The 15626-nt window shown below is 34.4% G+C and overlaps 1 protein-coding gene across 1 annotated transcript; it reads right to left on the reverse strand.

Annotated features, from left to right (window-relative positions):
- Positions 1 to 370: 370 nt before the first annotated feature.
- Positions 371 to 11492, reverse strand: LOC110711823 (peroxisome biogenesis protein 22-like). The gene is made up of 8 exons (XM_021890253.1): positions 11153 to 11492; positions 10527 to 10757; positions 10401 to 10448; positions 8636 to 8692; positions 8451 to 8552; positions 7296 to 7361; positions 998 to 1099; positions 371 to 919 (listed from the first exon to the last, which is right to left on the reverse strand). The coding sequence occupies exons 1-8, from the start codon at positions 11255 to 11257 to the stop codon at positions 815 to 817; spliced, it is 816 nt and encodes a 271-aa protein (XP_021745945.1). The 5' UTR covers positions 11258 to 11492; the 3' UTR covers positions 371 to 814.
- Between the last annotated feature and the right edge of the window lie 4134 nt (positions 11493 to 15626).

Consider the following 15626-nt stretch of genomic DNA (forward strand, 5'->3'; position numbering starts at 1 on the left):
ATAAAACAATCACCAAATCAGAGATGTACTCTCAATGTAGATAATATTAGGCATGAATTTATGCTTTACTTGCACGCAAAGATGATTAAACTGGCCCTAAGGGGTGTTTGAGAATATTTGGTTTGGTGCCTAAATTAGTACTTGTATAATTATGAATTTATAAGGAAATAATATAGATAAAAGTAACTTAATTGTTTCCCCCTAAGTTGCTATATACCGTTTCATCTGAGTTGCAGCCCTTGGCCTCATTAAGTGATTATCATGGGACTCAATATTTACAATTAACCCTTGGCCTCATTAAGTGATTATCATGGGACTCAATATTTACAATTAAAGATTTACATCGATATACATAAATGGGACTATCAAATCAAAACAAAGGGAATATGCTTTATCTGATTAATGTTATTTTTAAAGTAATCTCATCATTCCATTGATTATTACAACCATGGTAAAACACAAAATAGAATTCCATCAACTCAGTAATTAAATAGAAGTCGTACACTGCAGATATAGACATACATTCATGCAGTTGGAATCCGATCTTTTAACAATGGACAAACTGTGGGATGCCAGACTTCAAGTACAGCAATTCAACATTTTCAATATTACAGACCTATGGCTTATGGCCAATAACAGATCTTTATATCCATTGTCAGAGTACTAATGAAGTCCAAAACTACACATATTACAAGAAAATCTCGCCCTCCACAATTAATGGAGAAGTAATATAGCCTACAACAAATATGACGAGCAAAGAAGGCAGCAACGAAAAGCAGCACAAAGCATTTGCAGATCTACTGTCTTCTAAATATCACACACATCCAAAGAAATGTTCCAGGGATGTTGAATTAAACACATTTGATGCCAGTCGTTCTGGTCTGCTGGGAGAAATATGAAGCTGATATTTGATGAACCTCTGGAACCAGTAAATTGACATCATTAATCACAAAAAAAGTGAAGTATATGAAAATCAAAATGTAAAATAAGTGATTACCGCTAATTGTGTAGTAATTTCAGAATTTGAGTCAATATGCCAATCAGGCTCTAGTTGCCGCACAAATGATGTACGCCCAATCTCTGTACTACAAAACAAAACCTGCAAATGGAGGATGTTCATAATGAGTAATAAAACATGCATAATTTAATTTAATTTTATTTACCAAAATAAAGGAAACTCCACCAAAAAAAAAAAAAAACAGCACTCTTAGGCAGACTTTCTGATATAAACACCCCTAATTGCAAAATTATAAAATATGAACCCTACTTGTTATTCCATCTCCACATTAACACTGATAAGCAGTTCAATCCATTACCATTAGTATTTTCAGTGATTGACAGTATTTAGCCTCATTTATTAACAACACCTGAAAAGCTACTGCTGCACAAGTCCAAATATGATATGACCAAAGTAACTAATAAAAAATATTCCTTTATATACAAGAACAATTAGGGGTAAATTTAACTAAGGATGATTTAAACTAGAAAGATACTCCCTCCATTCCCTATTGTTCTTTACATATTCCGTTTAGGGTGTTCCCCTTTGTTCTTTTCTATTTTAAAACATCAATTCTGGACACAATTACCCTTGCTTAGGTTTTTATTTCCCATTTTGTCCCAAAAATCCCATGTTATATACTGATACCTTTTCCAATTTTTTACTGAATAACTAGGCTGATTTCAATGCTAGTTATTAATTTCTCTCTCCTCTCTCTTCTTCAACCTTTTCTTCCTCTCTTCTCTACTCATTAAGTCATTCCCACCGCCACTTCTGGCATATTCAATCTCCCCCACCGCCACTTCCTCTATCGGCATCAGCTTTGGCCGTTGACAACCCCAAACTTCCTTCCTCGCCCGCTTCCTCACCTCCCAAAACCACCGGAAAACCTCAAATCTCCCACCACTGGTAAATTCTAAGATCACCTACCCAAAACCCACCCCAAAAACCGGAGGGAGAAAAAAAAAATTGTAGAAGAATCCGGAAATAAATTAGTCTTAAGAGCAAACGTGAACAGATTAAAGTAGTTGCCTAGACCAATCTGACCCCAATACCGGAAATGAGCTAAAGTGGAGCATTTATAGTCTTGTCAACGTGGAAGAAGCCCATGCAAAGAACTAAGCAAAACTCAACCTGTCAACCATAAAGGCCACCATGCAATCTAGCTAATTGCTCCAATCCCTCAACTTGCCACTTACACTTGCCAAATGGCCAAGATAGATTATTGAGCTTGTAATGCTGCCACTATCGTGAGTTCAAACGTCATTTTCTATGCATCTATAATCTATTTACAAAGTTATAGGTTAGTTCTTATCTAACACTGTATGGGCCATTCAGTCATATTCATATTAATGTTCACATACACTAATATCAGCAAAAACAACAGTTCCTAGTTGTTACTCTCTCCCAACTTTTGGCATTCATACCATTTGCATTGCTCCCAACAAAACATCAAGGTAAAATTCTATTTCATGAAAGGGAATTTAATTTGGTCCTAGAGAACCACTTGAATTCTATTACTTCCATAGCTCTTCAACAGGCATGTTGTGCCTTAAAGTGGGTTAAGAAGATGATTCACAGGTTCCATTCATCTCACATTGGAAAGTAGGGAGTAGTCACACAATGCTCCCAACAAAACATCAAGGTAAATTCTATTTCATGAAAGGGAATTTAATTTGGTCCTAGAGAACCACTTGAACTCTATTACTTCCATAGCTCTTCAACAGGCATGTTGTGCCTTAAAGTGGGTTAAGAAGATGATCCACAGGTTCCATTCATCTCAATTTGGAAAGTAGGGAATAGTCACACTCAAGGTTGCATGGATACGCCAATCTTCAGCAGTCTCCCGTACCGCGGACAGGTACGGTACGGGTACGGCCCGGATACGTCCCCATGGCATACCCTTGAAAAGTGGTACGCGGAGATATTTTGGGGACGGCTGGCCAGCTTTGGGTACATTTCGGGGACGGGTTTGCTTCTTTTCTGACGTCCCCAGCCCATTTAAAAATTAAAAAAAACCCCAAATTTACTTATCTGATTTCAATTTCTCAAGAACCCTAAAAATTGAAGAAGCCAACTACAGACTTAGTTTTAAAAAGTGCGCCTAGGCGCTGTTGAGGCACAAGGCGACACAAGGCGCAGGGAAAATCGCCTCAGTGAAAGAAGGCGTAAAGGGGTCCAACAGACGCAAGAAAGCGCGCGCTTCCTACCGCCTCAACCAAGGCGCAAGGCGCACCGCCTTTGCCGCCTCATGTTTAAATGCGCGCAACAAGGAAATAAAGATTTAAAATATCTAATAATGACCATTTTTTTTTTTTTCAAAATATCTTACCCATTCTTTGTAGTGACAATTGAGCATAAGCCCTTTATTTATTGTATAAAATTGCTTCAATTTAACCCCTAATTGGAAAACCCTAAATTTTTGAAAGCCCTAATTAATGGATGCTAACCAATTGAGGAAATTGACGGCTGCTGCTGTAACAGAAACTGCCGGAGAGAAATTCTCGGCGTTTCCGGCACCAAATCTGTAGGCAGCCTGCACCGGTTAAGCATTCCAGGTATTTTCTTCGATCTGCTCTTCATTTTCTTCTTTCATTCTCTCTCTTCGATCTCCTCTCTTTCTAGATCTTCTTCATTTCCTTTTTCTTTTCAATTTTTATTAATAAAGTAGAGCTAAAGTCTGCCACTTCTGACTTTTTACTTTTTTACTATGTGACCCCCTCCCCTGTTTTCTGATTATTTTCATTTTAAAAAGTTATACAGCACTTGTTTTTATTAATTATTATACATTAAATTTGTTTTTTTTTTTTTACAAAAATTTTATACCAAAACATCAATAAAATAAAAATAAAAGTTAATAATTAATTATACAGATTTTTTTAATAATTAAATTCTTAATGCCAAAATAGCAAAAACAATAAATTAAAATTAATTTTAAAAAAATGTGCGCCTCGTATGCAAAAGGCGCGCGCCTTGCGCCTAGGCTCCAGGGACCCTTTGCGCCTCGTGCTTTTAAAAACTAAGACTACAGAGTGCGATCCACGATTCCTTGGAGGCGACTACAGGCGACCACCTACGACGGACACCAATATCCGGAAACCGACGACCGGAGACCAGCAGCAAACCTTCTAGAGTTCTTCTCTACCACCAGTTCTCACTCTCAGCCTCTCTCTTCCTCTTTGCTTCAATTTAATCTGATTGAGGTTTAGATTTTTTTAAGGTTTTTTTTTTTTTTTTTCTTTCTTTTTTTTATATGATTATCAGATACGAGTACAAAGTACTCTACTTCGTATTACTGTATTAGTAAGTTTTTTTTATTTTTATTTTTTTTTTACTTTTTGTTTTGATTTACTGTAGCTGTAGTCTGTAGTCAGTAGGTGGTTTTTTGTTTTTTTTACCCCTATTTCTTTTAATTTGTAGTATATGGAATAATTTTTTAAAAAAAACAATTTATGGATTTATATTTTAATGATTTTTTTTTTTTTGCCGTACCCGTTTTTTGGAATTTTGATTTTGCCGTATCCCGTCTCCGTACCTGTACCCGTTTTTGTACCCGTATCCGTTTCCGTGCAACCTAGCTGCTGGCCACTACCAGTCTACCAGGGATGGCTCGCTGGCAATCTATCAAGCGGACGAGTTGTTGGCCACCGCTACTTCCCAGTTTGTAATTTAGGGTTTTCTTCAAATTGGGGATTATATAGTAATGGCAATATATTAATAAAGGCATCTTGCTCAATTATAGTAATTTAGAGCCAGGGAACATTTAATTTGAAATATTTTTGATTTTCAAAAATTCAAAAGCATGTGTACCCAAACACATAGCAGAGTGTCAAAGGTTCTGACCTTGCGCCTTGGATAAAGTGATGAGAAGGCGTGCACTTTCTGGAATGTGTTGTGCCTGAGAAGGCGTGGACTTTGTGGAATGTGCTGTGCCTGAGAAGGTGGATGCTCAATTGTTTGTGTGAGCCTAGGGTGCACTTTTTAAAACTAAGTTATGTACAATATATATCGTTAGGGCACCATGCATGTCTTATTGCAATCAAGAGTTGATCTAGATTCTGCATTTGTATACATCTTAATTACAAACAAGCATATCACAGGATCACAGCAAATCAATATCGTATCACTGAGTGTTTAAGAAAGCTTAAATATAGGTGTGAAAACATCACTCATCATTCACCCCGAGATTTAGAATAAATAACTAGTGTATGGCCCAGGCGTAGCACCGGATTGCTACTTGAAAATATAGTGTTAGTAAAAAAGAGGATTGAGAATAACTATCCATTGTCTTTAAACTGTTGAGGCTATTCCTCTTTATTTATTTTTTTAGACTACATAATTATTTTTTATTCTTTTATTGTGCTAACTCAAAGATATATATATTTATGTGTATATATAGAACATAAGTTACTATTGGGTAAGATGGTAAGAAGTGCGATCTTATATTCATGAGGTTCAGTATTTGAAACTTGGGGAATGTTTTTTCTAGTTAATAATGAAATGGAGTAATTGTTGCAATGCTAGTAGTGACATAACTCAATGCTAGTTAAATGACGACGTGGCACAATGCTTGTGCATATTTACGTGGCACATGAACTGTTTTAGGCACGCTTTTTAATATATAAGTATAGATATTGACTATGTTGCACCAATACGGGTACTGGGGCATATACGGGTACGGGTACAAGGACGGGAAACGGCAAACCTAATAATTCAAGGGTACGGGGACGACTTAGGGGACGACGATATTTTAAAATATAAATTCTAAATATAAAAAAAATGGAGCATTGTAAAAATTTTAATGCAACAAAATAAATTGATAATGCAAACAATTTAGTCCAATATTTAACACAACATTTAAAATAAGAACAAATCATGAAATCAGAAACATAAAAACAAAAAAAAATCATGAAGTCAAAAGCATTAAAATAAAATAAAAGTGTACACCAATGCTTCTTCCTCTACTTGCTCACCAGTGTCGAAAGCTCCACCATTATCGCCCTAATTCCGCCATTATTACTCTCAAGTTTTACAATATATATCCCACGATTTAAATAACAGAATCTAATTATGCATTATGAAGAGTGTAGCATGGGTAGTGATTGAATTGGGAAATTAGAGTTTCAAAATTGGGTGAAAAGATTAGGGAATTTTCGAAGGCTCGAAGAGAAAAGAAGAAGAAACTCAGAAAGTGAGAAAGAGAAGAAGAGAAGCGCCGCCGCCCGCAGCCTTCACAGCTGCTGCCGATTAGCCTCGCCGGCGTTGAGCCTAAATTATGAGTTTTGAAGTGTGAAACTGCGAATTATGAGTTTTGAAGTGTGAAACTATGAATTGATGGGTTGACAAACTCAAAACAAGTATTTAAAATGCCAAAAATTACACTTGGGGACGGCGTTGAGCCTCACTCGCGTCCCCAGAAACGTCCCCAAAAAGTCAATGCATCCCGGGGACGTCCCCAAGCCATCCCCAAGGCATAACCGTACCCGTTACGTCCCGGGGGCGGGGGACACCAGCCATAAGGCGTCCCCGTGCAACATAGGATATTGACCATTTTCAAAACCCCGAAAAAAAAAAAAAAAAAAAAAAAAAAAGAAGCACCATAACCACAACAGATCATAAGAAGACAGTCACCATATAAGACTAGCCTAATTATCCAAGACCTTGGATCACCTCACGTCGCTCAACTAACAACTAAGTCATCCATGATCCTATTAACAATCAAACTCATTAGATGACTGACAAACAATGGTTCAATGGTTAACTAAAAGACAAAGTCATCAATCCAATTATAATCTCTTGGGGATTAAGAAGGAAAGGGGGAAGATAATCTGAGAATTTATTTTTATGCACATGTAAAATAGTTATAGGAGCTATTTAGACTTCTTCTAACCATGCAAGACTCATGATAGACCTAAAGGAAATTGATTTTCACAATCTTTGGTGTCAGATTAGAGAAAGTTCTAATTGAACTAGAAGTTCAAAAGGCTACTGATTATTATTACACACACACACACACACACACACACACCCCCCCCCCCCCCAAAAAAAAAAAAAAAAAAAAAAAAAAAAAACACTAATCATCATTCCAACTTGTTACAAGCACTGGCAGTCAAAAATCATCTAAATCAAATAAAACAGTTAATGAAGTATATCCATCTTCACCAGCTAGGTAAAATTTGCAGATAGATGATAGATAATCCCTCACTGAAGAGCAATAAATACACCACAAATCCTTGCCAAATAGATTGATAGAAGACATAATAAAGCTTTCGTGACTTATGTTGACACAAGAACATACCTTATCTTTGACTAAACCTCCGGATGTAAAGATCCCTGCTTCCTCCAGAGCCATCAGAACCCTTTTCTGCACAATAAAGGGAAAAATTAATGAGTGAAACAGGAAAGCACCAATTCACTAGTAAAGGTTCAAAAGACTACCAAAACATTAAATATCTAGGATAGATGCAATAAATTCCACTAATGACATAATCCATTCACATTCATCAACAAGGATCGTATATTAATAATAGAAGCAGTTGTATGCAAACAGATTCAGAAGACTTAAAGTAGTTTCACTTTTGATAACCAAAAAAAAAAGGTAATTGCCAAATCAAACATCTCTAGATGTAGTTCAGCATAGATTAAAAACCAGCAAAACTTAAAGAAAACAACAATTAACAATCACATATGAAACATTGGATGAAAATAGCCAGTCAAATCATGATTGGAACAGGGCTGTAATAGCTTGAATACTGTCTTTTATGAAAAATTAGACTTGTCTATAGAATCATGAAAATTACTAATTTTACAAATACGGAGCACATACATACATGCGAATTCTCTCCATCACATAGATGAGAAAAGTTATAGGAGCTAAATGGTTTTAACATATAAGGCGCCTTTCTCATCTTGTTATTTCCCAAAAAATTCTTAATATGTATCTTAATAGGTGTATTGTTAGATAAGAAATCTAGAATTAAAATAGCTATTGCTAAACCTAGAAAAATGTTGATCCTTATCTTCATAATATAAGCCAAGGGGTGAGGTAGTGGTGTCCACATGATGTACCTAATACGCCCTTACCTTCCATTTACTCATTAAAAATGGTTACTTTTAGAAATTTAAAGCACACATCATGTGCATATTGATCTAGTTTAGAGATGAGGCAGAGACAGTCATAGTATGCAATTAACAAACAAAAAAAAAATCTATACATAAAAGTAACAAGTTCCCTCTTGAGAGGAGGGGTGTGGGAGGGGGAGGGGAAGGGGGAATCAAGCAATCAATAATGGCCATGATTTTAGCATAGACTTCAGAAATTAATTAAGAACAAATAAAATAATGATCCTCACTCTATATCACAAGCAGATAACATTTTAAAAGAAAACAAAGTCAAGGAAAAAAGAATTAATGCATCATGACACAATGGGATTTCCACAAGTGGTGTACATACTTCGCTTTCATCATCAAGAACTCTTTCCATGAGATACAGGTCACAGAATTTTGTAATCTCCAACAACACTTCCAAAACAGAAGATTTAACTGTTGCTTTCAACTGCATAAAACAGGGGGGAAGTTAGAATGCACTTAACCATTTTACTTGTTCATCCAAAGATCAGAAATATTAAAATAATATACCTGAAGCTCTTCAGGACTAGTTTCTTCAAGGACAACACCAAGCAAACGACAGGTCACCTACACAGTTTAAGGCAAGGATTGCTATCATACAATGAATAAGAGGCTTATGCAGTTATGCATAATTCAAAATTATAGCCCAAGTAAGCTCATATGTCACATGCACGTGAGAGGAAAGAATGCGTTGCAGGGATCCCAATCATTTTTATTTTTTTATCATAAACCATTGACAGCATACAGAGATCAATTTTGTTAACTAACTTATTAAACACCTTCCACAATATAATATTGCCCCTGTGTTAGCACATGCAACCCATTTCCAATCTAAACAGCATTTTATCTCACTTTTCTTAGCTGTAAACCTTAAATAGTTAAATGGGGTGTAAAACATAGAGTTGGGAGTGCTTTGTAGACAAAGTTACTCTTTATCGTCATTAAGGGTACTTTTTTTTTTGGGTTTTTCAAATTGGTAGCCAGATACATTTATGCATTCTCATTGGTAGCAATTTGTTTTCAAAAATCTCTTAAATAGCATTAAAATTATAATCTTTCCCTAATCTAGCTTTATTTTAATACTCCTGACACAATTAACACCCTCACTACCACACCACCATACCCTCACACTCACTCCCACCGCATCCTTCAGTGACCTTTACCACAACCCTACCACTGAAATCACCCAGCCACCCCTCACCCTCCCGCCTTTCCCCCATCCCCTAAAATTTGGTGCCACCCTTCCTTTTCCTCCTGAATCACCGAGCCGCACTTACCCCACGCCTGAAACACCATGGCGCCCCTCCCCTTTCCCCAAACAACCCAATTGTATCTGCCCCTCCCCACAAAATCCTGAACTACCACTAACGTATCCCCACCGAAAGAGGTGCGAGAAGAAAAGAGGGAAGGAAAAAGTGATTCGGAGGGAGGGGAAAGGGTTGCTGATGATTTCAAGGGTAGGGGGAGGGTCGGTTGAGGGTTTTACGAGGAGGGGTTTCGAGGATGGGGACGGTGCAGCTGAGTGGTTTGGGGGGAAGGGAGGGGCGGCTGGGTCCTTGAGGGGAGGGGTGGCAAGGTGGTGGCTGGATATTTTTGGTGGTGGGGTTGGGGAGGAGGGTGGTGAGGGTGGGCGGCAGTGGTGATGGTATGGTGGTGTGATGGTGAAGGTATATTAATATAATCATGGGCAATCTATTTTAGGTTGATTATGAGAGTATATGTATTCCTTATAACCTCAAAAGTACATGGTAAAAATTCCCGCTATAACTAGAAAGATAATTTCAGTGATCTAATTATGGTTCATCATGGTTGTGGCTACGCTCACAGTGACCAAGGTGTTGCAAAGGTCCATCTCATAGGCATGACAAGAATCGGCAGATTGAAATTTTTGTAACATTTATTTTATAATAATACAAGACATTTTTTTATGATTTTCTAAACAATAATCATGACTTGAATAAGAATTCAAGTTTTCTTATTGGTGACAAGGTCCAAATTACATCTTTAATGTATAAATCATAATTGCTCAACAATAACATAACAATGCAACAAAAGCATGCATTCTTCTCAATTGAGGCTCTAAGAGTGAATCAAAGTGTACACCAAAGTAAATTTTCAGTTTAATACATTAATGAAATAACATACACTCTTCACAACTGAGGCTCTAAGAGAATGCTTACACAATACTCATGGACATTATTGTGAATATTTTTACTCAGACGATTCAATATAACATAAACATATAAACCCTGGAATATCTAAGAGGAGAGTATACCTTCCTCCCTTCACAAAACTTCTGCCTGACAAATTGCGTCAATGTTGGCTGAAAAGCAAGAGGAAGATATCATTCAGTAAAGTTTCAAAGAATATGGTTCGACAGCGAGAATCGAGACAATCATACCTTTACAGGCTGAAAGAAATCATCAACAACATGTTGCGCCCTCAAATCCTCTGATGATGCCGAAGCACCAGAAGGGTCCAAGGTAACCGTCTGCGAATTGGCACCGGAAGAAGTAGTAGCTCTAGTAGGCTGCCTCTTCGGTTGCCTTGGTTGTGGGGCACTTGGAAATACTTTCCACGTAAAAACAATTGCAATAGCAAGTCCAGCAAGAGCACCAACAGAAAATAAATCCTAATTCCAAACACAACATATAAAAATTTAAGATTTCTAGAATTAAAAGGGTTTTCAAATCTGATAAAATTGCAATTCAATTCAACATGTTCAATTCAAAGGTTTTTAAGCTTCAAAGATTAATCAATCACCAAAACCTAAACTGAAAAAATCAACAATTCAACCAAAAAGCAACCAAATTGCAATTCAACATGTTCAATTCAAAGGTTTTTAAGCTTGAAAGACTATCAATCAATCACCAAAACCTAAACGTATAAGCTTGAAAGATTAATCAATTGAAAGCAAAATTCAACAATTCAACCAAAAAGCAATCAAATTAAAGCTAAGAAAAGTCAGAAATCATGAAAAACAGAAACAAATTCTTATCAGATCCAAAAATCAATAAAAATTGATACCAATTTCTGGGAAGCTATGGTGAATAAATTGGACATTTTAAGGGTAAGATAAGCACTGATGCGCTTAACAAGCTGAAGAAGGTCGTCCTTGGAATTATCAGCCATAACCGAGAAAGAATGAGGAGAGAGAAAAAAGGTTGAAATAAGAGGAGAGAGAATCTCTAATCTTCCATTAGAGAAGAAATTGAAATTGAAAATGAGCAAGAGTAAGAAAGAAAGAGTTATGAAGGACTCAGCTTTTTCACCGTCAGCCGATCAATCGACAACAGAGGCGTGTTCAATTGAAAAGGAAAAACAGTACGGGGGGCATAACAGAGAGTGGGGTAAGGAGAGAAATAGAATGAGAAAAATTTTAGAAGTGGTGTTGGCTGTTGACTCGTTGAATTTCTAAGATGTATTCATGCTTTTTGAAAATTATAAGTTGTGACCTCCCACTTAACGTGTTTAATCAATTATATCTTTTGACGTTTGTCATTGTAAGAAAATGGGAAGTAATAAGAAGCGAATGAGAAAAAAAAAAAAAGTACACCGAGAGCTTGACATATCAATGGTTGCTTTAAGGAGAACGAAAAAGTAGATGAGAAAAAGTGAAAAAATTGCTTAATGTTAATCCCCTTATATAAAATCTAACCCAATTAACAGTTAACACAACTACTGATGTTGGGTTAGCGTCATAGGGTTATGGTTGAATAAACATCTTAAGTTAGAGGGCACATCTTGTAATTTTAAAAAAAATATGGGCACACCTTAGAAACTCAACAACCACGGGGGCATAATTTAGAGAAACCCAAAAAAAAGTTTGGGTCGGGTTTGGTGATATTGGCCTGTGTCGGGTTTAATTTCTGCAAGTCAAAATCTGAATCGGATATTTTCGGTTGGTTTTAGATCAGGTCGGTCGGGTCATGTTTTGACACCTCTAGTTGATGTGAACTAAGTTTTTTTTTTTTTTTTTTTTGGTTTTTCACGCATGATTTTTTTTTAAGAAAATAAATTAAGGTAAAAGAAAATTGATTTTTGTAAAATTAAAATTAAAAAAAATATATCGAACTTTAAATACTTCATCTTCAACCTAAATCATCTTTAGACAAAAGTTTTTAGCATCTTCAACCTTCATTAAAGTTTAAACCATCCTTCATTATCAACTCAACGTTCATCTTTAACCTTACCTTCAACATTTATTCTTAACCTAAACTCATAAATAATTATATAATAATATCGAAATTAATAAAAATAAAGTCTAATGTTTGGTTTAAAAAAAAATATACTCGAAATTAGTTAATACAAATTCGTCATAATCATGCTGTTTTAATTCATATTAATTCAAAGATTTAATAATAAATCTAGGGATTATAATCACTTTATATTAGTTAACTTTATAAATATTTTCGATCTTTTGAATAATCATGTATTATGTTTTAATTTATGATTTTGTGTTTTTTTATTGCATCTTTAATTAAATTATCCACCATTGTTGAATGTTTAACTCTCAAATAATGTAAACAATATGCCATTGTTGAAAGTGAAGCTCTCAAAGGTAATAACGATAAATTGATAAGGTGATGGAGTGATTTTAGGTAAACATTAAAACAGATTTATTTATTTAATTAAAAAAATTAATCAAAATTAAAAGGGAGCATTATCTAAGGGAGGAAATATATATATTAAAAAAAAAAATAACTTATGTTTTCCTAAATTTAATGGATTTACTTTATTAACAAAAACTTATCTTTCTCTAATTTTAATTGCTTGCAAAAAAAAGTGCACAAAAAATATACTCCGTATTGATTTACTCCCTCATCAACGCGTGGGTACCCAAACTGAATCCGGAAAATTCTGATTTGATTTCTTTGCAATAAAACTTTTATAAATTAAACACAATGTAGCAATTTGGATCAAACTTCCCACGCGGCCCAGTGGTAAGAACCCAACAACTTGCAAACTAAGGTCGCGTGTTCGATTGGCCCAATTACCCATTATCCACAAGTTTTTTTTTTTTTTTTTTCTACTTTTTTGTTTTCTCTTTTTTTTTTGGCTGATACTTTTTAAAAAAAAAATTTACATACTTAATTATTACCTCAATTATCCAAAAGTTTTTTTTTTTTTTTTTTTTTGTGTTCTCTTTTTTTTTTTTTTTTTTTTTTATATTAGAAATGTACACACTCGAATTATCAATTGTAATTTAGTTTGAATTATGTTATATGATTTTCATTTATATACGAAATATGTGTTTAACAAATCCAAGCACATAAAGAAAAAATTTCTAGATCCGCCACTGCTTTTTAGTTATTTGGGATGACCTATACAATGCCCTAACATATTGGGATTAAATTTTAGTTATATGTGATTAGGGGATTTTTCCCCACCAATCACCATCTGACAAGTGGACCAATCAGGTTCCGCCATGTGTCCGTCACATGGGCCAATAGGAGTCTGCCACGTGTCAAGCAATGATCCATCCACTATGGACCAATTGCGACACGACACGTGTCCTTCCCATGACACCTGGGATAACCGGTCACCTAGGCCCAACTTCCGAGGGAAGCCCAATCAGCCCAAGGTTAACCTAAACCTAGATTGGCACGTTTCCCGAGGTTATAAATACCTCCCTTAATCCTCATTAAGGGAGATGACGCAAAAAAATGCAGATTACACACATTAAACACTCTCACCTAGAGAGACCCAATCACTTTAATTTTCGCATTAATTACTCCTTAATCAAGTACTAACTTGACCGTCGGAGGCGGATCTCCAATCATCCGGAGCATCCGTTTGTTTTGCAGGTACAGGCGTCCGGTTCCAGTCTCGGAATTGTAACTCTCCCGCAGGACATCAGAAAACCCCGAAACAATATGGGTTGGCATATAGGCCTATTTTGTTAGCCTTACTTTCATTTATTTCAAGCCTAATAAATTTAGATAAGTTTAGTTAAGTTCATAATAGGGAAAGTTAAAGATAATGTTTCAATTTAGGTAAGTTAAAATCATTAATTATTATTGTACATGTTATTTGTTAAGTAAATAATATAGTATTTGAATTGTTATTTCAATAAATAAAAATAGTTGAGTTTTTTTTTTTTTTTTTTTTTTTTTTTTTTTTTTTTTTTTTTTTTTTTTTGCCTTCTACGGCCAATCCAAGGTTGGAAAAAGAAAATGAAAAATGTAAATAATTTGGAATAGCATTGAATACTAGAAAGTCATTTTAGATTAACAAAATCATGTTAAATAAAAATATACTGTGTAAAGTTGTAAACTCAAACAAGTTACAAACAAAATAAAAATGAATTAGGTTGGACCAAATAAATATTACGTAGTGCCAATTAACAACCAAAAACTTCTATAGACCAAACAAAATAATTTATTTAAAATAAATTATTCTGTTTATCTGAAATGACCTTAAATGATCTAACGTCATTCCTTTCACCCTTAGAGTAATCATACCAAAAAAGGAAAAAAAACAATCTCGGCTCGAATATTATTTATTTACCGCGGAAAAGAGTTGAACTAGCCTAAATAAAAATAATAATAATAATAATAATAATAATAATAATAAATTATCTTAATTTGATTTATATACCCCTATAAAATTTGATCGTTTTACCTTTTTGAAGAAAATATCCCTTAAAAAAATACTACTTATAATGAGTATTTTTTCCGTTATATCAAATATAGTTTAGGTGGTTTCAAAAGTAACATAAATCTTTTGTTCAATAAAATTATTTATATAATTTTTACCTAAATCAAAGTATATATTTATATTTAACCAAACTTATTTAAGATAATCATGTTAAATATTTACATAATAACAAAAATGTAATTATTAGGATGTCTCAAACAATTACAGTGTAGTCCTTAATAATAAACAAAAAAAAGGGTATGCTCTTAATGCATATTAATCAAATAAGGTAGTTCCAATAAGTATTATGTAGTCTTAATCAAGATATTTAAAGGTTATTACAATCAAATTAGGCAATTCCAATTAAGAATTACAGAATCCCAATATAGTATATATGTCATGGTTGTTACAGTCAAATTAGGCAAGTCCAATAACTGTTATGTTATTACAACCAAATTAGGCAGTCCCAGTTAAGTATTATGGAGTCCTAATAAAGAATATTTGAATGTTATTACAATCAAATTAGGCTATCTCAATCAAATAATATATAGTGACAAATCTCTCAATAAAGAATATTTATTTAAAGGTTATTACAATCAAATTATGCAATCCCATTAAGTATTATGTAATGTCAATCAAGAATATTTGAAAGTTATTACAATCAAATTAGGCAGCCCCAATTAAGTATTATAGAGTCCCAATAAAAAATATTACAATCAAATTAGGCAGTCCTAATTAAGTATTATAGAGTCCCAATAAAGAATATTTGAAGGTTATTACAATCAAATTAGACAATCTCAATTAAGTATTATAAAATCCCAAAAAAGAATATTTGAAAGTTATTATAATCAAATTAGGAAGT

The sequence above is a fragment of the Chenopodium quinoa genome, unplaced genomic scaffold (assembly GCF_001683475.1).
Source record: "Chenopodium quinoa cultivar QQ74 unplaced genomic scaffold, ASM168347v1, whole genome shotgun sequence".
NCBI lineage: Eukaryota > Viridiplantae > Streptophyta > Magnoliopsida > Caryophyllales > Amaranthaceae > Chenopodium > Chenopodium quinoa.

Excerpts from the sequence above, each read along its gene's own strand:
- LOC110711823 (XM_021890253.1), bottom strand. The coding sequence starts at position 11,257 with ATGGCTGATAATTCCAAGGACGACCTTCTTCAGCTTGTTAAGCGCATC. Across the intron at positions 10,758-11,152 it reads CCATAGCTTCCCAGAAATTG|GATTTATTTTCTGTTGGTGC; the intron begins GTATCAATTTTT and ends GTTTGGAATTAG. Across the intron at positions 8,693-10,400 it reads AGTTTTGTGAAGGGAGGAAG|GTGACCTGTCGTTTGCTTGG; the intron begins GTATACTCTCCT and ends TAAACTGTGTAG.